This window comes from Salmo salar, unplaced genomic scaffold (assembly GCF_905237065.1).
Source record: "Salmo salar unplaced genomic scaffold, Ssal_v3.1, whole genome shotgun sequence".
In the NCBI taxonomy this organism is placed as follows: Eukaryota; Metazoa; Chordata; class Actinopteri; order Salmoniformes; family Salmonidae; genus Salmo; species Salmo salar.
In genome coordinates this window covers 212,642-234,162 of record NW_025548802.1, presented here as the reverse complement: position 1 = coordinate 234,162, position 21,521 = coordinate 212,642, and the positions used below count along the sequence as shown (strand labels likewise).

The 21,521-nt window shown below is 44.1% G+C and overlaps 1 protein-coding gene across 1 annotated transcript in view; it reads right to left on the bottom strand.

The window, feature by feature from the left end:
* Positions 1-1,152: 1,152 nt before the first annotated feature.
* Positions 1,153-21,521, bottom strand: part of LOC123733307 (FH1/FH2 domain-containing protein 3-like) — a 40,681-nt gene continuing 20,312 nt past the window's right edge. The window contains exon 3 of the mRNA XM_045712772.1: positions 1,153-1,429. Within this exon, the coding sequence (XP_045568728.1) occupies positions 1,357-1,429 (73 nt within the window). The 3' untranslated portion in view covers positions 1,153-1,356. The remainder of the gene's footprint in view (positions 1,430-21,521) is intronic.

The following is a 21,521-nucleotide window of genomic DNA, read 5'->3' as shown; positions in this document are numbered from 1 at the left end:
TATTATTATTATCATCTATTATTATTATTATCTATTATTATTATGGATATTATTTTCATTATTATTATTATGTATTATTATTATTATTATTATTATTATTATGTATTACTATTATTATGTATTATATATGTTTTATTATTATTATGTATTAGTATGTTTGTTATTATTAGTATGTATTATTATTTTTATTATTATTATTATGTATATTTATTTTTATTTTTATTATTACAGTTCTTATTATTATGTATTATTATTATTTTTATTATTATTATTATGTATTACTATTATGGATTATTATTTTTATGTAGTATTATTACTATTATTATGGATTATTATATATAACTATTATTATGTATTATTATTATGTATAACTATTATTATGTATTATTATTATTATTATTTGTATAACTATTATTATGTATTATTACTATTATTATGTATTACCATTATTTGTATTATTATTATTTGTATTATTATTATTATCTATTATTGTTATTATGTATTATTATTATGGATATTATTTTCATTATTATTATTATGTATTATTATCTATTATTATTATTATTATGTATTACTATTATTATGTATTATTTTTATTATTATGTTATGTATTATTATGTATTATTATTATTCATTATTATTATGTATTACTATTATTATGTATTATATTTTTGTTTATTATTATTATGTATTATTATGTTTATTATTATTCATATGTATTATTATTTTTATTATTATTATTATTATTATTATTTTAATTATTATGTATTATTTATTTATTTATTATTATTATTATGTATTATTATTATTATTATTTTATGTATTACTATTATTATAGTTATTATTATTATTATGTATCATTATTTTTATTATTATTATGTATAATTATTTTTATTTTTATTATTATGTATTATTATTTTTATTATTATTATGTTATGTATTATTAGTTGCATTATTAAGTATTATTATTAATATTTGTATTATAATGTATTATTATAATTATGATTATTATAATGTATTATTATGATGTCTTATTATTATGTATAATTATTTGTATTATTATTTGTATTAATTTTTTGTATTATTATTATTATGCATTATTATTTGTATTATTATTATTATTATGTTATGTATTATTTACTGTACCTAGCAGCTGTGAGTGATAGTGCGATAATTTTCAATCATCCAATAAGTAGTCAAACAGACTATATATTCTAATGAGATGTGCAGGTGATGCAGCAGAGGTTGACATTAGCAACACTGTCTGACTCCAGATACCTCCACATTTTACAGTCGCAACTTAAATACCCACAATGCTTCCAAATGAAAAGACAGTGCTTCAAAATGAAAAGTGTTTCACTCACCGATACAAGCGTGAACTCTGACAGATAACTGTGTCCGGAGGATGATGCTGTGCTTCTTGCCTCTTCTGATGAGAAAGACAGACAGAGAGAGAGAATGAATTTTAATAACTTTGTTCCACAACACAGTGACCCTATGTAAATGAGTTACATTTGATGTTAAAAATTAATTTGTCTGACTTCAACTTTTAAAAAGCATACAGAATAAAAGCTTGTTTTGTTGGAAAACGGTTTCCTGCTATTTAACCTTAAGGACCTCATATTCTTGGACCCCAGGTTTCTAAACTGAAGACATATAATACTGGAATGTGGGGGTTTATGAACGAGGTCTCCAGTTGTGACAGCCAGGCGTGTACATAGCCTACTGTATCATTAAACTTTCCACATGGTCTGATGCAGAGAGGTATGGATATAGACATAGACATCAACACTCTGGGTGAACTACTTTCAGAGGGCTAGATCGAATCACTGTGGAGGAGGCAAGCTTTCACAGGGCTAGATCGAATCACTGTGGAGGGGAGGCAAGCTTTCACAGGGCTAGATCGAATCACTGTGGAGGAGGCAAGCTTTCACAGGGCTAGATCTAATCACTGTGTAGGAGGCAAGCTTTCACAGGGCTAGATCGAATCACTGTGTAGGAGGCAAGCTTTCACAGGGCTAGATGTAATCACTGTGTAGGAGGCAAGCTTTCACAGGGCTAGATCGAGTCACTGTGGAGGAGGCAAGCTTTCACATGGCTAGATCTAATCACTGTGGAGGAGGCAAGCTTTCACAGGGCTAGATCTAATCACTGTGGAGGAGGCAGCTTTCACAGGGCTAGATCTAATCACTGTGTAGGAGGCAAGCTTTCACAGGGCTTGATCTAATCACTGTGAAGGAGGCACGCTTTCACAGGGCTAGATCTAATCACTGTGGAGGAGGCAAGCTTTCACAGGGCTAGATCGAATCACTGTGGAGGAGGCAAGCTTTCACAGGGCTAGATCTAATCACTGTGGAGGAGGCAAGCTTTCACAGGGCTAGATCTAATCACTGTCGAGGAGGCAAGCTTTCACAGGGCTAGATCTAATCACTGTGTAGGAGGCAAGCTTTCACAGGGCTAGATCTAATCACTGTGGAGCAGGCAAGCTTTCACAGGTAACCGTAGTGGTAAAATGCTACTCAATACTATGCTACCCTGAATACACTTGAGTTACTATGAACAGAACTTATGTATAAATATCTAGTTTCACACTTGTCTTTATCCAAATCCTCTCCTCCCCCAAAGCAATCCCATGACAACAATGTCTGTTGAGGGACAACAGAGGAGACAACAGAGGAGAGAACTAAAGGGGGTGTCACCAATGTCTCCCAGGTTGTTGAAATACACAGAGATCGACTCTGCCTCCCATCTCCATGGAGACAAGGTCATAGCCCCCTGTCAACAACAACAGAGCTTCCCCAGTGACAATCCTAAACAAGGACAACAAAAACATCCCTGACAGAATTGTGACAAATTGTGCTATGGGGTTTGTAGATGAGAGCCATCCTGAGGATGACAGCCCTCACATTCTGAAAGAAAACAAATGTTGAAATCAACCAGCAGGAGAAGCGTGCAGACAACCCCCACACAGACATAACACCAGACACCACCGTACTCAGGCCCAACAGATAAGTCCAAGCGGTACACACAAACACACACAAACATCCAAACACATACACACACAAGCACAGCAGGTAGGCTTGCACAACAGTCCTGTCCGATTCAGCTCTGTAACAAACACCCTTTTGTGTGGCCCTCACAATGGAAGTGTGATGCTCCATTCAGTCTGCAGTGGCCCGGTGCCAACAGTAGAGGGTCACCATTAGAGACATTAGACACAATCCCCAGCACTGGATCACACTGAGAGCAGACTGAAGTAGGCCCTGGGGCCTGGGTGCACGGTCAACCCTGTGGACCCTGCAGTGCACAATCAACTGCACTAACATTTTAGAGAGGGGAGAGAGAGAGAGACAGAGACAGACAGAGAGACATAAAGTGAGGAGAGAGAGAGGAGAGAGAGAGAGAGAGAGAGAGAGAGAGAGAGAGAAAGGGAAGAGAGAGGGACAGAGAGAGAGAGAGAAACAAAGAGAGAGAGAGAGAAAGGGAAGAGAGAGACAGAGAGAGAGAGAGAGAGAGAGAGAGAAAAGACAGAGAGAGAGAGAGAGAGAGAGAGAGAGAGAGAGAGAGAGAGAGAGAGAGAGGGAGAGGGAGAGAGAGAGAGAGAGACTGTCACCAACCAAGGAGGGCCTACAGCAACACCTAGATCTTCTACACAGATTCTACCAAACCTGGGCCCTGACAGTAAATCTCAGTAAGACAAAAACAATGACGTTCTAAAAAAGGTCCAGTCGCCAGGACCACAAATACAAATTCCATCCAGACACAGTTGTCGTAGAGCACACAAAAACTATACATACCTTGGCCTAAACATCAGCGCCACAGGTAACTTCCACAAAGCTGTGAACGATCTGAGAGAGAAGGCAAGAAGGGCATTCTATGCCATCAAAAGGGAACATAAAATTCGACATTAGGATCTGGCTAAAAATACTTGATTCAGTTACAGAACCCATTGCCCTTTATGGTTGTGAGGTCTGGGGTCTGCTCACCAACCAAGAATTCCCAAAATGGAACAAACACCAAATTGAGACTGTGCATGCAGAATTCTGTAAAAAATATCCTCTGTGTACAGCATACAACACCAAATAATGCATGCAGAGCAGAATTAGGCCGATACCCGCTAATTATCAAAATCCAGAAAAGAGTCGTTAAATTCTACAACCACCTAAAAGGAAGCGATTCCCCAAACCTTCCATAACAAAGCCATCACCTACAGAGAGATGAACCTGGAGAAGAGTCCCCTAAGCATGCTGGTCCTGGGGCTCTGTTCACAAACTCAAACAGACCCCACAGAGCCCCAGGACAGCAACACACTTAGACCCAACCAAATCATGACAAAACAAAAGATAATTACTTGACACATTGGAAAGAATTAACAAAACAACTAAGCAAACTAGAATGCTATTTGGTCCTAAACAGAGAGTACACAGTGGCAGAATACCTGACCACTGTGAATGACTCCAAACTTAAGAAAAGTTTTGACTATGTACAGACTTAGTGAGCATAGCCTTGCTATTAAGAAAGGCCGCCATAGCCTGTCTTCTCTTGAGAGCCAGGTCTGCCTATGTGCACACTGCCCACAAAATGAGGTGGAAACTGAGCTGCACTTCCTAACCTGCTGCCAAATGTATGACCATATTAGAGACACATATTTCCCTTAGATTACACAAACCCACAAAGAAAGCAAACCTGATTGTGATAATCTCCTGGGTGAAATACCACAGTGTGCCATCACAGTAGCAAGATTTGTGACCTGTTGCCACAAGGAAAGGGCAATCAGTGAAGATCAAACACCATTGTAAATACAACCAATATTTATGTTTATTTATTTTCCCTTTTGTACTTTAACCATTTTCACATCGTTACAACACTGTATATATATACATAATATAACATTATTTTATTTTTTGTATTTATTAATTATTTTTAATTTTTTCACCTTTATTTAACCAGGTAGGCCAGTTGAGAAACAAGTTCTCATTTACAACTGCGACTTGGCCAAGATAAAGCAAAGCAGTGCAACACAAACAACACAGAGTTACATATAAACAAACGTACAATGAATAACACAATAGAAAAAACAAATTAAAAAAATTGTAATAATCTTTGTACAGTGTGTGCAAATGAGGAAGAGTAGAGAGGTAAGGCAATAAATAGACCATAGAGGTGAAATAATTACAATTTAGCATTAACACAGGAGTGATTGATGTGCAGATGATGATGTGCAAGTAGAGATACCGGGTGCAAAAGAGCAAGAGGGTAAGTAATAATATGGGGATGAGGTAGTTAGGTGTGTTATTTACAGATTGGCTGTGTACAGGTACAGTGATTGGTAAGCTGCTCTGACAGCTGTTGCTTAAAGTTTGAGAGGGAGATATAAGTCTCCAGCTTCAGTGATTTCTGCGATTCGTTCCATGCATTGGCAGCAGGGAACTGGAAGGAAAGGCGGCCAAAGGAAGTGTTGGCTTTGGGGATGACCAGTGAAATATACCTGCTGGAGCGCGTGCTATGGGTGGGTGTTGCTATGGTGACCTGTGAGCTGAGATAAGGTGGGGCTTTACCTAGCAAAGACTTATAGATGACCTGGAGCCAGTGGGTTTGGCGACGAATATGTTGTGAGGGCCAGCCAACGAGAGCATACAGGTCGCAGTGGTGGGTAGTATATGGGGCTTTCGTGGACAAAATGGATGGCACTGTGATAGACTACATCCAGTTTGCTGAGTAGAGCGTAAGGAGGCTATTTTGTAAATGGCATCGCCGAAGTCAAGGATCGGTAGGATAGTCAGTTTTACGAGGGTATGTTTGGCAGCATGAGTGAAGGAGGCTTTGTTGCGAAATAGGAAGCAGATTCTAGATTTAATTTTGGATTGGAGATGCTTAATGTGAGTCTGGAAGGAGCGTTTCCAGTCTAACCAGACACCTAGGTATTTGTAGTTGTACACATATTCTAAGTCAGAACTGTCCAGATTAGTGATGCTAGTCAGGCGGGTGTGGGCAGCAATCGGTTGAGGAGAATGCATCAAGTTTTACTAGCATTTAAAAGCAGTTGGAGGCCACGGAAGGAGGGTTGTATGGAATTGAAGCTCGTTTGGAGGTTAGGTAACACAGTGTCCAAAGAAGGGCCAGATGTATACAGAATGGTGTCGTCTGCGTAGAGGTGGATCAGAGAATCACCAGCAGCAAGAGCGACATCATTGATATATACAGAGAAAAGAGACGGCCCGAGAATTGAACCCTTGGCACCCCCCATAGAGACTGCCAGTGGCCCGGACAACAGGCCCTCCGATTTGACGCACTGAACTCTATCTGAGAAGTAGTTAGCGAACCAGGCAAGGCAGTCATTTGAGAAACCAAGGCTAAGAATGCAGTGATTGACAGAGTCGAAAGCCTTCTCCAGATTGCATAGTGGAGAAGGTACGGTGGGATTCGAAATGGTAGGTGATATGTTTGTTAACTTGGCTTTCAAAGATTTTAGAAAGGCAGGGCAGGATGGATATAGGTCTATAACAGTTTGGGTCTAGAGTGTCTCCCCCTCTTTGAAGAGGGGGATGACCGCGGCAGCTTTCAATCTTTGTGGATCTCAGACAATACGGAAGAGAGGTTGAACAGGCTAGTAATAGGGGTTTCAAAAATGTTGGTGGATAATTTTAGAAAGAGAGGGTCCAGATTGTCTAGCCCAGCTGATTTGTAGGGATCCAGATTTTGCAGCTCTTTCAGAACATCAGCTGACTGGATTTGGGGTGAAGGAGAAGCAGGGGGTGCTTGGGCAAGTTGCTTCAGGGGGTGCAGAGCTGTTGGCCGGGGTTGGGGTAGCCAGGTGGAAAGCATGGCCAGCCGTAGAAAAATGCTTATTGAAATGATCGATTATCGTAGATTTATCTGGTGGTGACAGTGTTTCCTAGCCTCAGTGCAGTGGGCAGCTGGGAGGAGGTGCTCTTATTCTCCATGGACTTTACAGTGTCCCAAAACATTTTGGAATTAGTGCTGCAGGATGCAAATTTCTGTTTGAAAAAGCTAGTCTTAGCTTTCCTAACTGACTGTGTATATTGGGTTCCTAACTTCCCTGAAAAGGTGCATATCGTGGGGGCTATTCAATGCTAATGCAGTATGCCACAGGATGTTTTTGTGCTGGTCAAGGGCAGTCAAGTTTGTGGAGAACCAAGGGCTATACCTGTTCTTAGTTCTACATTTTTTGAATAGGGCCAGCTTTTTTTAAGATGTTGAGGAAAGCACTTTTAAAGAGCAACCAGGCATCCTCTACTGACGGGATGAGGTCAATATCCTTCCAGGATACCCGGCCAGGTCGATTAGAAAGGCCTGCTTGCTGAAGTGTTTTAGGGAGCGTTTGACAGTGATGAGTGGAGGTCGTTTGACCACGGATCCATTACGGACGCAGGCAATGAGGCAGTGATCGCTGAGATCCTGATTGAAGACAGCAGAGGTGTATTTAGAGGGCAAGTTGGTTAGGATGATATCTAAGAGGGTGCCAATGGTTATGGACTTAGGGTTGTACCTGGTAGGTTCCTTGATAATTTATGTTAGATTGAGGGCATCTAGTTTAGATTGTAGGGTGTTAAGCATATCCCAGTTTAGGTCACCTAACAGTATGAACTCTGAAGACAGATGGGGGGCAATCAATTCACATATGGTGTCCAGGGCACAGCTGGGGTCTATAACAAGCGGCAACGGTGAGAGACTTGTTTCTGGAAAGGTGGATTTTTAAAAGTAGAAGCTTGAATTGTTTGGGCACAGACCTGGATAGAATGACAGAACTCTGCAAGCTTTCTCTGCAGTAGATTGCAACTCCGCCCCCTTTGGCAATTCTATCTTGTCGGAAAATGTTGTAGTTGGGGATGAACATTTCTGGATTTTTTGGTGGCCTTCCTAAGCCAGGATTCAGACACGGCTAGGACATCCGGGTTGGCGGAGTGTGCTAAAGCAGTGAATAAAACAAACTTAGGGAGGAGGCTTTTAATGTTAACATGCATGAAACCAAGGCTTTTACGATTACAGAAGTAAACAAAAGAGAGCGCCTGGGGAATGGGACTGGTGCCTAGGGGCTGCAGGGCCTGGATTAACTTCTACATCACCAGAGGAACAGAGGAGGAATAGGATAAGGGATACTGCTAAAGGCTATAAGAACTGGTCGTCTAGTGCATTCAGAACAGAGAGTAAAAAGGAGCAGATTTCTCGGCGTGGAAGAATAGATTCAAGGCATAATGTACAGACAAGGGTATGGTAGAATGTGAGTACAGTGGAGGGTAAAACCTAGGCATTGGTGACAATGAGAGAGGTTTTGTCTCTAGAGGCACCAGATGAGCTAGGTGAGGTCACCGCGATGTATGGGGGTGCAACAAAAGGGCTATCTAAGGCATATTGGGCAGGGCTGGGGGCTCTACAGTGAAATAAGACAATTATCACTAACAAAAACAGCAATAGACAAGGCATATTGAAATTAGGGAGAGGCATGTTTTGCCGAGTGATCATAGGGTCCAATGAGTAGCAATAGGTGAATCAGAGAGCCAATTCAGTAGTTGCTACTATGCTAGGCAGAGCTGGAGACACGGCGATTCAGAAGGCTAGCGGGCCGGGCTGGCAGGATGGGCCTCCCCACAACGTCGCAACGGAGAGGGCCTGTTGAAACCACCTCGGAAGGTTACGTCGGCAGACCAGTCTGATGGATCAGCGGTGCTCCATGTCGGCAGAAGGGTCCAGGCCAATTGGCAAAAGAGGTATTGTAGCCCAATTGGCTGGTGGACTTCTTCGGCTAGCTGTGAGATGGGCCTGGCTCAAAGGCTAGCTCAAGGCTAACTGGTGCTCGCTTCGGGACAGAAACGTTAGCCAGGAGTAGCCACTCGGATTGCAGATAGCTAGCTGCGATGATCCGGTGTAAAGGTTCATAGACTGCTCGCCATCTTGGAACTTCTGTGAATGTAATGTTTACTGTTCATTTATATTGTTTATTTCACTTTTGTATATTATCTACTTCACTTGCTTTGGCAATGTTAACATATGTTTCCCCATGCCAATAAAGCCACTTGAATTGAATTTTATTGAGAGACAGAGAGAGACAGAGAAAGAGAGAAAGAGAGAGAGAGAGAGAGAGAGGGGAGGGATCGAGGGAGGGAGGTAACATTACCCTTCACAGACATACAAGCCACCAACATCCGCCCATCCTCCCCATGGCTGTTTTTTCAGTGCAAGAGTTTGACACGCATACAACAGCAGATCAGACTCATACGCGACATATGGCAGAGGCTGTGTGAGCTTACTGTTTATCAGATATAATACCCAATAACAGACAGAGGCTGTGTGAGCTCACTGTTTATCAGATATAATACCCACCAACAGACAGAGGCTGTGTGAGCTCACTGTTTATCAGATATAATACCCACCAACAGACAGAGGCTGTGTGAGCTCACTGTTTATCAGATATAATACCCACCAACAGACAGAGGCTGTGTGAGCTCACTGTTTATCTAATATAATACCCACCACACAGACAGAGGCTGTGTGGGAGCTCACTGTTTATCAGATATAATACCTACCAACAGACAGAGGCTGTGTGAGCTCACTGTTTATCAGATATAAACAAACAGACAGAGGCGACACAGAAGCAAACACAGAAGCAACATCTGTCACCGTCGGATTGGGCCCGTGCTGCCTGTGGAATGAGACGGAGCAGAGAGGAATTGAATCCTCTGATGTTGGAGGCTGAATTCAGGGCCAGGCAGTAGAAACCAGAGACCTTTTTGTAATGAGCTTCAAGCTTTCTCTCGTCCCAAACTGCAACTCTATCCTCATTATTACTAACCGTGACCTGCATCATCCCCCGCTGCCACAGCCTACACAGGCCAACGTGCTCATTATCAGATTAAGCAGAGGTGCACGCAATACGTGAGAGACATTTAGGCGACTTCATAATATGAAACGGGATAATAACATGTAAGTGCAACATGGCTGATATGATGATGTATGTGACCTACTACAGCAGGTTAGAGTTAGAATGTCAACACTGAGATGGACTGAACCAGCAAATTCTTATGGTTAATATGATTTGTTCAGATCAAATCAAATGTATTTTTATAAAGCAGTTGTCACAAAGTGCTTTACAGATAACCGGTCTAAAACCCCAAAGAGCAAGCAAAGAAGAAGAAAGCACAGTCGCCATGAAAAATTCCTTAGAAGGAAGCGAAACCTATGAAGAAACCTAGGGACGATCATGATTCATATTCAAGATACGCATTGATTATACAAATAATAAACGTTTGTTGAGCAACCATCTCACCATCCTACATTTCTATTGTGTCCAAGAACACCATTAAATAGACAAAACTGATCCTAACAACACCATTAAACCGAAAAAAAACTGATCCTAACAACACCATTAAACCGAAAAACTGATCCTAACAACACCATTAAACCGAAAAAACTGATCCTAACAACACCATTAAACCCGAAAAAAAACTGATCCTAACAACACCAATTAAACCGAAAAAACTGATCCTAACAACACCATTAAACCGAAAAAACTGATCCTAACAACACCATTAAAGCCGAAAAAACTGATCCTAACAACACCATTAAACCGAAAAAACTGATCCTAACAACACCATTAAACCGAAAAAACTGATCCTAACAAAACCATTAAACGTGAAAAAACTGATCCTAACAACACCATTAAACCGAAAAAACTGATCCTAACAACACCATTAAACGAAAAAACTGATCCTAACAACACCATTAAACAGCAAAACCAGCAGCTACTCCTCTCTCCCATCCACCACCACTATGACCAGCAGCTAATCTCTCTCTCCTTTTTACCACTACCACCAGCAGCTACTCCTCTCTCCTTTCTACCACTACGACCAGCAGCTAATCTCTCTCTCCTTTTCCTACCACTACCACCAGCAGCTACTCCTCTCTCCTTTCTACCACACTAAACGACCAGCACGGCTACTCCTCTCTCCTTTTCTACCACTATGACCAGCAGCTTCTTCCTCTCCCCCTTTCTACCACTACGACCAGCAGCTACACTCCTCTCTCTTTCTACCACTATGACCAGCAGCTACTCCTCTCTCCTTTCTACCACACGCACCAGCAGCGTACTCCTCTCTCCCTTTCTACCACTACGACCAGCAGCTACCCTCTCACTTTCTACCACTACGACCAGCAGCTACACTCCTCTCTCCTTTCTACCCCTACCACCAGCAGCTACTCCTCTCTCCTTTCTACCACTATGACCAGCAGCTACTCCTCTCTCTCTTTCAACCACTTCGACTACAGCAGCTACTCCTCTCTCAGCATTTCTACCACTATGACCAGGAGCTTACTCCTCTCTCCTTTCTACCACTACGACCAGCAGCTACTCCCTCTCCTTTCCACCGACTCGACCAGCAGCTACTCCTCTCTCCTTTCTACCACTATGACCAGCAGCTACCCTCCTCTCTCTTTTCTACCCTACGACCAGCAGCTTCACTCCTCTCTCCTTTCTACCACTACGACCAGCAGCTTTACTCCTCTCTCCTTTCTACCACTCATGACCAGCAGCTACATCTCTCTCACTTTCTACCACTACGACCAGCAGCTAACTCCTCTCTCCTTTCTACCACTACGACCAGCAGCTACTCCTCTCTACTTTCCTACCACTACGACCAGCAGCTACTCCTCTCTCCTTTCTACCCCTACCACCAGCAGCTACTCCTCTCTCCCTTTCTACCACTACGACCAGCAGCTACTCCTCTCTCCTTTCTACCACTACGACCAGCCTACTCCTCTCTCCCTTTCTACCACCTACGACCAGCAGCTACTCCTCTCTCCTTTCCACCACTACACCCAGCACTACTCCCTCTCTCTTTTCTACCACTACATACCCAGCAGCTACTCCTACCTCACCTTTACCACACCTCCACACCACACTACTCCCCTTTCTACCACTTCTGACCAGCACTACTCCTCTCTCCTTTCTACCTACTACCAATCAAATTCTCCTCTCTCCCTTTCTACCACTTCCATGACCAGCAGCTACTCCTCTCTCTTTTCTACCACTTGCCCAATGCATCTACTCCTCTCTCCTTTCTACCACCTACGACCAGCAGCTACTCCTCTCTCCCCTTTCTACCACACTATGACCACACTACTCCTCTCTTTACACCAGCAGCTACTCCTCTCTCCCTTTCTACCACCATACCAGCAGCTACTCCTCTCTCCTTTTCTACCACTACGACCAGCAGCTACTCCTCTCTCCTTTCTACCACTACACCAGCAGCTACTCCTCTCTCCCTTTCTCCACCTACACCAGCAACTACTCCTCTCTCCTTTCTCTCACCACTACTCCTCTCTCCTTTCTACCACTTACCAGCTTAGCTACCTCCTCTCTCCTTTCTACCACTCCTGACCAGCATCTACTCCTCTCTCCTTTCTACCACTACGACCATACTACTCCTCTCTCCTTCTTCTACCACTACCCACCCAGCACTACTCCTCTCTCCCTTTCTCCCACTACGACCAGCAGCTTCTCCTCTCCTCCTTTGCCACCACCACGACCAGCAGCTACATCCTCTCTCCCGCCACCACTACGACAGCAGTCTCCTCTCTACGACCTGTACTCTCTCCTAGCAGCTCCCTCCTGGACCAATATGAGTTCTGGTCTGCTGAGCTGAACACAACCTCTGCTCTCTCTCAGGCTTTATTTGCCCTGAGCATTATACCTGTTTGTAAGACATCACACAGTGTGTGTGTATGTGTGTGTGTGTGTGTGTGTGTGTGCGCACATGCTTGCAGTGTGTGTGTGCCACATACTTGCGGTGTGTGCCCACATAAGGGTGATAGAGAGATTGGAGCATTGCTTAGATTTTACCTCACCGAGGCACGCAGACTTAGAGTTGGAGAACAGTCAAAACTAAAGCACACTGCACTTCCCCCTCATACCTCACACTGTGAGTAGCAGGCCCAATTAGAGACGAACTAGAAGTTGCCCCATGAGGCCCACTGGACCAGCAGATCTGGAGAGGTAACTGGCTCCGCTTGAGGGTCTTGCGTCAGGTCTGTTCTCCTCTACAACCCGAGAAGTCATATTTCTAGTCTGGTCTGTCTCTACTACAGCCCCCGAGGTCATATATTCTAGTCTGGTCTGTCTCTCTACTACAACCCCAGAGGTCCTTATTCCTAGTCTGGGTCTGTCTCTACTACAACCCCAGAGGTCATATCATTCTTAGTCTGTGTCTGTCTCTCTACTACAACCCCAGAGGTCATATTCTAGTCTGTACCTGTCTCTCTACTACAACCCCAGGTGAGGCTATTCTAGTCTGGTCTGTCTCTCTACACCCCAGAGGTCATATTCCTAGTCTGGTCTGTCTCTCACTGTCAACCCCCAGAGGTCATATTCTCCAGTCCTAAGGGTCTGTCTCTCTACCACAAAGCTCCCAGAGGTCATATTCAGTCTGGTCTGCATCTCTCTACCACAACGCCAGAGGTCCTTTGTCTAGTTCTGGTCTGTCTCTCATCAACAACTTCAGAGGTCATATTCTAGTCTGGTCTGTCTCTCTTCTCACAACCCTAGAGGTTCATATTCTAGTCTGGGAATCTGTCTCTCATCAACAACCCCCAGGAGGTCATATTCTAGTCTAGTCCTGTCTCTACTACCACAACCCCAGAGGTCATATTGTTCTAGTCTGGTTCTGTCTCTCTACTACAACCCCAGAGGTCATTTCTAGTCTGGTCTGTCTCTCTACTACAACCCCAGAGGTCATGTCTGGTCTGTCTCTCTACCTACAACCCTCAGAGGTCATATTCTAGTCTGGTCTGTCTCTCTACCAACCCCAGAGGTCATATTCTATGTCTGGTCTGTCTCTCTACTAAGCAACCGGTTATTGTCTGGTCTGTCTCTCATCAAAAATCCCTAGAGGTCATATTCTAGTCTGGTCTGTCTCTCATCAACAACCCCCAGAGGTCATCTTCTAGTCTACGGTCTGTCTCTCTACCACCCCAGAGGTCATATTCTAGTCTGGTCTGTCTCTCACCACACCCCAGATTCGTCTGGTCTGTCTCTCATGAACCCCCGGTTCATATTCTAGTCAATTTTCTGTCTCTCTACTACAACCCCAGAGGGTCATATTCTAGTCTGGTCTGTCTGTCATCAACTCCCCAGAGGTCTATTCCTAGTCTGGTCTGTCTCTCTACTACAACCCCAGAGGTTCATATTCTCAGTCTGGTCTGTCTCTACCACAACCCAGAGTGTCATATATTCTATCTAGTCTGTCTCTCTACACAGCAACCCCAGAGGTCATATTCTAGTCTGGTCTGTCTCCCTCTACGCAGCAACCCCAGAGGTCATTTCTAGTCTGGGTCTGTCTCACTAAACAACCCCAGAGGTTCATATTTCTGTTGGTCTGTCTCTACTACAACCCCAGAGGGTCATATTCTAGTCTGGTCTGTCTCTCTACCACAACCCCAGAGGGTCATATTCTCCAGTCTGGTCTGTCTCTCTACTACAACCCCAGAGGTCATATTTCTCAGTCTGGTCTGTCTCTACTACAACCCCAGAGGTCATATTCTAGTCTGGTCTGTCTCTACTACAACCCCAGAGGTTGTGATATTCTAGTCTGGTCTGTCAGCCAAGCAACCCCAGAGGTCATATTCTAGTCTGGTCTGTCTCTCTACTTACTAACCCCAGAGGTCATTACTAGTCTGTCTGTCTCTCATCCAACAACCCCAGAGGGTCATATTCACTATCCTGGTTGTCTCTACACAACCCCAGAGGTCATATTCTAGTCTGGTCTGTCTCTCTACAACCCCAGAGGTCATATTCTCGTTCTGGTCTGTCTCTCTACTACAACCCCGGAGGTCTTATTCTAAAGTCTGGTCTGTCTCTCTACTACAAACCCCAGAGGTCCTTGCTCTAGTCTGGTCTGTCTCTCTACAACCACAGAGGTCATATTCCTAGTCTGTGTCTGTCTCTCAACTAACAACCCCAGAGGTCTATTCTGAGTCTGGTCTCTTGTCTCTCTCACTCAACAACCCCAGAGGGTCATATTCTAGTCTGGTCTGTCTCATCTACTACAAACCCAGAGGTCATATTCTAGTCTGGTCTGTCTCATCAACAACCCCAGAGGTCAAGTATTTCTCAGTCTGGTCTGTCTCTCCTACAACCCCAGAGGTCACTATTCTTATCCTTAATCTGTCTCTACTACGAAGCCCCAGAGGTCATATTCCGAGTCTGGTCTGTCTCTCATCAACAACCCCAGGAGGTCATATTCTCAGTCTGGTCTGTCTCTTATCAACAACCCCCAGAGGTCATATTCTAGTCTGGTCTGTCTCATCAACCCCCAGAGGTCATATCTAGTCTGGTCTGTCTCTACTACAACCCGAGGTCGATATCTAGTCTGGTCTGTCTCTCTACTACACAACCCCCAGAGATCATATTACTAGTCTGGTCTGTCTCTCATCAACAACCCGAGGCTTCATATTCTCAGTCTGGTCTCTCTCTACTACAGCCCCAGAGGTCATATCTTCCTAGTCTGTCTTGTCTCTCTACTACAACCCCAGAGGTCATATTAGTAGTCTAGTCTGTCTCTCTCCCAACCAGCCAGAGGTCTTCTTCTAGTCTGGTCTGTCTCTCTACTACACAACCCCAGAGGTCATATCTATTCTGTCTGGTCTGTCTCTACTCAACCCCAGAGGTCATATTCTAGTCTGGTCTGTCTCATCAACAACCCCAGAGGTCATATTTCTCCCAGTCTGGTCTGTCTCTCTACCAGCCCCAGAGGTCATTAAATTACCCCTAGTCTGGTCTGTCTCTCTACAGCCCCCAGAGGTCCTTTTCTAGTCTGGTCTGTCTCTCTACTACACAACCCGCAGAGGTCATAGTTCTTAGTCTGGTCTGTCTCTCATCCCAACAACCCCAGAGGTCCTTATTCCTAGTCTGGTCTGTCTCTCTACTACAGCCCCCGAGGTCCATATTCGTCTTGGTCTGTCTCTCTACCAGCCCCACAGAGGTCGTATTCTAGTCTGGTCTGTCTCTCTACGCCAAGGCCCCAGAGGTCAAGATTCTAGTCTGGTCTGTCTCTCTGCTCCTATTTAGAGGTAATATTCTAATTCTAGTCTGTCTCTCATCAACTAACCCCAGAGGTCATATTCAGTCTGGTCTGTCATCTCTTCTCTCACAACCCCAGAGGCTCATTATTCCTAGTCTGGGTCTGTCTCTCTACCACAACCCCAGAGGTCCATATTCTAGTCTCGGTTGTCTCTACTGCTACAGCCACAGAGGTCATATTCTAGTCTGGTATGTGTCTACCATTTTAAATCATACTCTTAGTCTGGTCTGTCTCTCTACTACAAACCCAGAGGTCATATTCCTAGTCTCAGATCTGTCTCTCTCAACAACCCCAGAGGTCTAAGTATTCAGTGGTTGTCTCTATAACCTTAGAGGTCTCTTCAGTCTTGTCATCTCTCTACAACGAGGTCATATTCTAGTCTGTCTGTCTCATCAACAACTCAGAGGATCTTCCCATTAGTCTGTCTCCCTCTACAACCCTTTTCAGAAGGTCATATTCTAGTCTGGTCTTATCTCTCATCAACCCCCAGAGGTTCATTCTGGGTCTGGTCTGTCTCTACTACGGCCCCAGAGGTCATATTCTCTCTGTGTCTGTCCCATCTCTACTACAACCCCAGAGGTCATATTCTAGTCAGGTCTCTCTCTCTACTACAAATCCCCCAGAGGTCATACTCTAGTCTGGTCTGTCTCTCTACTACAACCCCAGAGGTCATATTCCCTACAAGTCTGGTCTGTCTCTACCTACAACCCAGAGGTCATATTCTAGTCTGGTCTGTCTCTCTACCAACCCCAGAGGTCATATTCTAGTCTGGTCTGGTCTCTCTCACTACAGCCCACAGAGGGTCATATTCTAGTCTGTCTGTCTCTCTACTTCGGCTTCTCCCAGAGGTTATATTCTAGTCTCCGTCTTGTCTCTCTTCCAACAGCCCCAGAGGTCATATTCTAGTCTGGTGTCTCTCTACCACAGCCCCAGAGGTCATATTCTAGTCTGGTCTGTCTCTCACTGCACAGCCCCAGAAGGTGTATTCTAGTCTGGTCTGTCCTCTCTACTACAGCCAACCAGAGGTCATATTCCAGTCCTGGTCTGTCTCTACTACTACAGCCCCTAGAGGTCCTCTCTCTAGTCTGGTCTGTCTCTCATCAACAACACTCATAGAGGAGGTCATATTCCTAGTCTGGTCTGTCTCTCTACTACAACCCCTGATTGGTCATATATTCTGTCTGGTCTGTCTCTCTACTAGAACCCCAGAGTCATATTCTAGTCTCAGTTCTGTCTCTCATCAACAACCCCAAAGGTAAATATTCTAATCTGGTCTGTCTCTCTACTACAGCCCCAGAGGTCATATTCTAGTCTGGTCTGTCTCTCATCAAACAACCCCAGAGATTGTCATATTCTAGTCTGGGTCTGTCTCATCAACAAAGAGGGTCATATTCTAGTCTGGTCTGTCTCTACTACAGCCCCCAGAGGTAATATTCTAGTCTGGTCTGTCATCTCTACTTACAGCCCCAGAGGTCATATTCTAGTTCTGGTCTGTCTCTCATCACAACAACCCCAGAGGTCATATTCTAGTCTGTCTGTCCTACTACTGACCCCAGAGGTAATATTCTAATCTGGTCTGTCTCTCTACTACAGCCCCAGAGGGTAATATTCTAGTAAAAAAAACAGTCCCTGTCTCTCTACTACAACCCCAGAGGTCCTTATTCCTGGCATCTGGTCTGTCTCTCTACCACAACCCCAGAGGGTCATATTTTAGTCTGGTCTGTCTCATCAACAACCCCCAGAGGTCATGTTCTAGTCTAGTCTGTCTCATCAACAGCCCCAGGGTCATATTCTAGTCTGGTCTGTCTCTCATCAACAGCCCCAGAGGTCATATTCTAGTCTGTCTGTCTCTCTGTAGCAACCCCAGAGGTCATATTCTAGTCTGGTCTGTCTCTCATCAACAACCCCAGAGGTCATATTCTAGTCTGTCTGTCTCATCAACAACCCCAGAGGTCCTTATTCTAGTCTGGTCTGTCTCTCTGCTTCCCAGCCCCAGAGGGTCATATTCTAGTCTGGTCTGTCTCTCTACTGGCCCAGAGGGTCCTTATTCTTCTGGTCCTTTCTCATCAGCTTAACCCCAGGTCATGTTCTGGTCTGGTCTGTCTCTCTAATACAGCCCCAGAGGTCATATTCTAGTCTGGTCTGTCTCTCTGCCTACAACCCCAGAAGGGTCATATTCTAGTCTGGTCTGTCTCTCTACCTACAACCCCCAGAGGAACCATGTTATTCTAGTCTGGTCTGTCTCTGTGCTACAACCCAGAGGTCATATTCTATCCTGGTCTGTCACCACCACAGCCCCAGAGAGGTCATATTCTGGTCTGGTCTGCCCCTCATCAACAACCCCAGAGGTCATATTCCTAGTCTGGTCTGTCTCCCTTTAGAAGGTCCATGTTCTAGTGGTCTGTCTCTCACAACCCCAGAGGGTGATATTCTAGTCTGGTCCTGTCTCTCCACCACAACCCCCCCAGAGGGTCCATATTCTAGTCTGGTCTGTCTCTCTACCAACCCCAGAGGTCCTTATTCTAGTCTGGTCTGTCTCTCACATCAACAACCCCATCATATTCTAGTCTGGTCTGCCTACAACCCCAGAGGTCATATTCTAGTCTGGTCTGTCTCTACCACAACCCCGGGTCATATTCTAGTCTGGTCTGTCTCTCTACTACAGCCCCAGAGTTTATATTCTAGTCCTGGTCTGTCTCTCTACTACTAGCCCCAGAGGTCATATTCTAGTCTGGTCTGTCTCTACTACAACCCCAGAAGGTCATGTTCTGGTCTGGTCTGTCTCTCTACTACAGCCCCCAGGGGTCATACTCTCTAATCTGGTCTGTCTCTCATCAGCAACCTCCAGGGTCCATATTCTAGTCTGGTCATCTCTCATCAACAACCCCAGAGGTAATATTCTAGTCTGGTCTTTTGTCTCTCTACAGCCCCAGGGTCATATTCTAGTCTGGTCTGTCTCTCTACAACCCCAGAGGGTCATATTCTGTCTAGTCTGTCTCTCTACTACAGCCCCAGAGGTCCTTATTCTAGTTTGGTCTGTCTCATCAACAACCCCAGAGGTCATATTCTAGTCTGGTCTGTCTCTCTACACAACCCCAGAGTTCATATTCTAGTCCTGGTCTGTCTCTCTACTACAACCCCCAGAGGTCTCATATTCTAGTCTGGTCTGTCTCTCACTACAGCCCCGGAGGATGTCATATCTCTAGTCTGGTCTGTCTCTCTACCTACAACCCCAGAGGTCCTTATTCTAGTCTGGTCTGTCTCTCTACTACAACTTCGGAGGTCCTTATTTAGTCTGGTCTGTCTCTACAACCTCATTTGAAGGTCATATTCTAGTCTGGTCTGTCTCAACCACAACCCCAGAGGGTCATATTCTAGCCTGGTCTCTCTCATCAACAACCCCAGAGGTCATATTCTAGTCTGGTCTGTCTCTCATCAACAACCCCAGAGGAGGTCATATTCTAGTCTGTCTGTCTCTCATCTAACAACTTCCAGAGGGTCATATTCTAGTCTGGTCTGTCTCTCTACTACAACCCCAGAGGTCATATTCTAGTCTGGTCTGTCTCTCTACTACAACCCCAGAGGTCATATTCTAGTCTGGTCTGTCTCTCTACTACAACCCCAGAGGTCATATTCTAGTCTGGTCTGTCTCTCTACTACAACCCCAGAGGTCATATTCTAGTCTGGTCTGTTCTCTACTACAACCCCAGAGGTCATATTCTATCCTGGTCTGCGAACATGTTTGCCAAGTCAGCTCTCTGGCCAATCCATTGGCTAGACTGGTCGTTGCACACACGAACACGCACACACCCGGGCGCATACACACACACACACCAAACCACTGCTAAAATCACTATTCTGCTCTGCAAACACCTCAGGGATTTTAATGAGGTTTTATTTTCCTCATAGTAAATTAAAGATCTACTTGACTTTTTCTCCCTAGTTTCAAAATTCCACAGGTTCTTTCTGAACGTTTTTGATCTGGAGAGCTAGAGCTGGGTGTCTATGGAAGTACGGCTAAGTAGGTCAGAAAAAATGAAAGGAATGAAAATGATCCGTCCTCTGAGGGATGACTGGATCTGATAGGAAACTGTATCTGAGGCCTTCAACAGGGCTGGGACGCCTGGAGGTTTAACACAGCTGACTTCTAACTGGCTGTCAAAAACTTAACAAACAGACCAACAATGTAGAAAAAAAAGTTTCTGGCTTCTAAACATTTGCCTTGAAGCTAGGATCGGAATGTTAAAAAGTGTGAACTTCATGTGTGCTTATAGCAGCTAGCTAGACTACATAACATAAGAGAAAATGTTTAATTTTGTAATGCATTTCACATGTTGAATCCTTTACGTGGTCAATAACAGCACCTTGTGTTATCTTTCTGTGTCAAACCAGTAAAATAAGTTCTTGAGGATTTACACATTTACTAACCAGGTGTCAATCACTGTCACACACCCACGTAAAAAACAACACCAGGGCCAACGCCTAAATGTTCCCAGAATTCCACACAGAATTCCATATAGCCCCTATTCGCAAAACATCAGACAGACACTCCCCAGGAAGGTTTAGTCAGGCTCCCACTGCTCTATCCATGTAATCTGTACCTCAGTCAGGCTCCCACTGCTCTATCCATGTAATCTGTACCTCAGTCAGGCTCCCACTGCTCTATCCATGTAATCTGTACCTCAGTCAAGCTCCCACTGCTCTAACCATGTAATCTGTACCTCAGTCAAACTCCCACTGCTCTATCCATGTAATCTGTACCTCAGTCAAGCTCCCACTGCTCTAACCATGTAATCTGTACCTCAGCCAAGCTCCCACTGCTCTATCCAAGTAATCTGCACAAATATTCCCGGGACCTCAGCATCTCTCGCACCACATTATGGCCAGGTGCCACGGTCAATTGCAATCACTAACTGAGATTACAGCAGAGAGAGCAGGGTTGGAGATGGTGCCGAGGTATGGGAGTCATAATCACACTGGGTAGTTCCATGGTTCCATCCAGCCGGCCTCCAGCCCTCCACAACACAGGGTGTGGAAGTGATTATGGCCCCTAAGCTCCTGTGACATGGATATCTCCAGGCTTTTTAAACACTCTGTCTGTCAGAGGGTCATACTTTCATCAGGTTGGAAAGACACTAGGCATGACACAGGTGCCTCTGGAATGTTGGTTGTAACCTCTAACCTCCAGTGGTGGAAAAAGTATCCAATTGTCATACTTGAGTAAAAGTAAAAATACCTTAATAGAAAATGACTAAAGTAAAAATGAAAGACACCTAGTCAAATACTACCTGAGTAAAAGTCTAAAAGTATTTGGTTTTAAATAGACTTAAGTATCAAAAGTAAATGTAATTGTTAAAATATACTTAAGAATCAAAAGTAGAAGTAAAAGTATAAATACTTAAAAATTCCTCATATAAAGCAAACCAGACA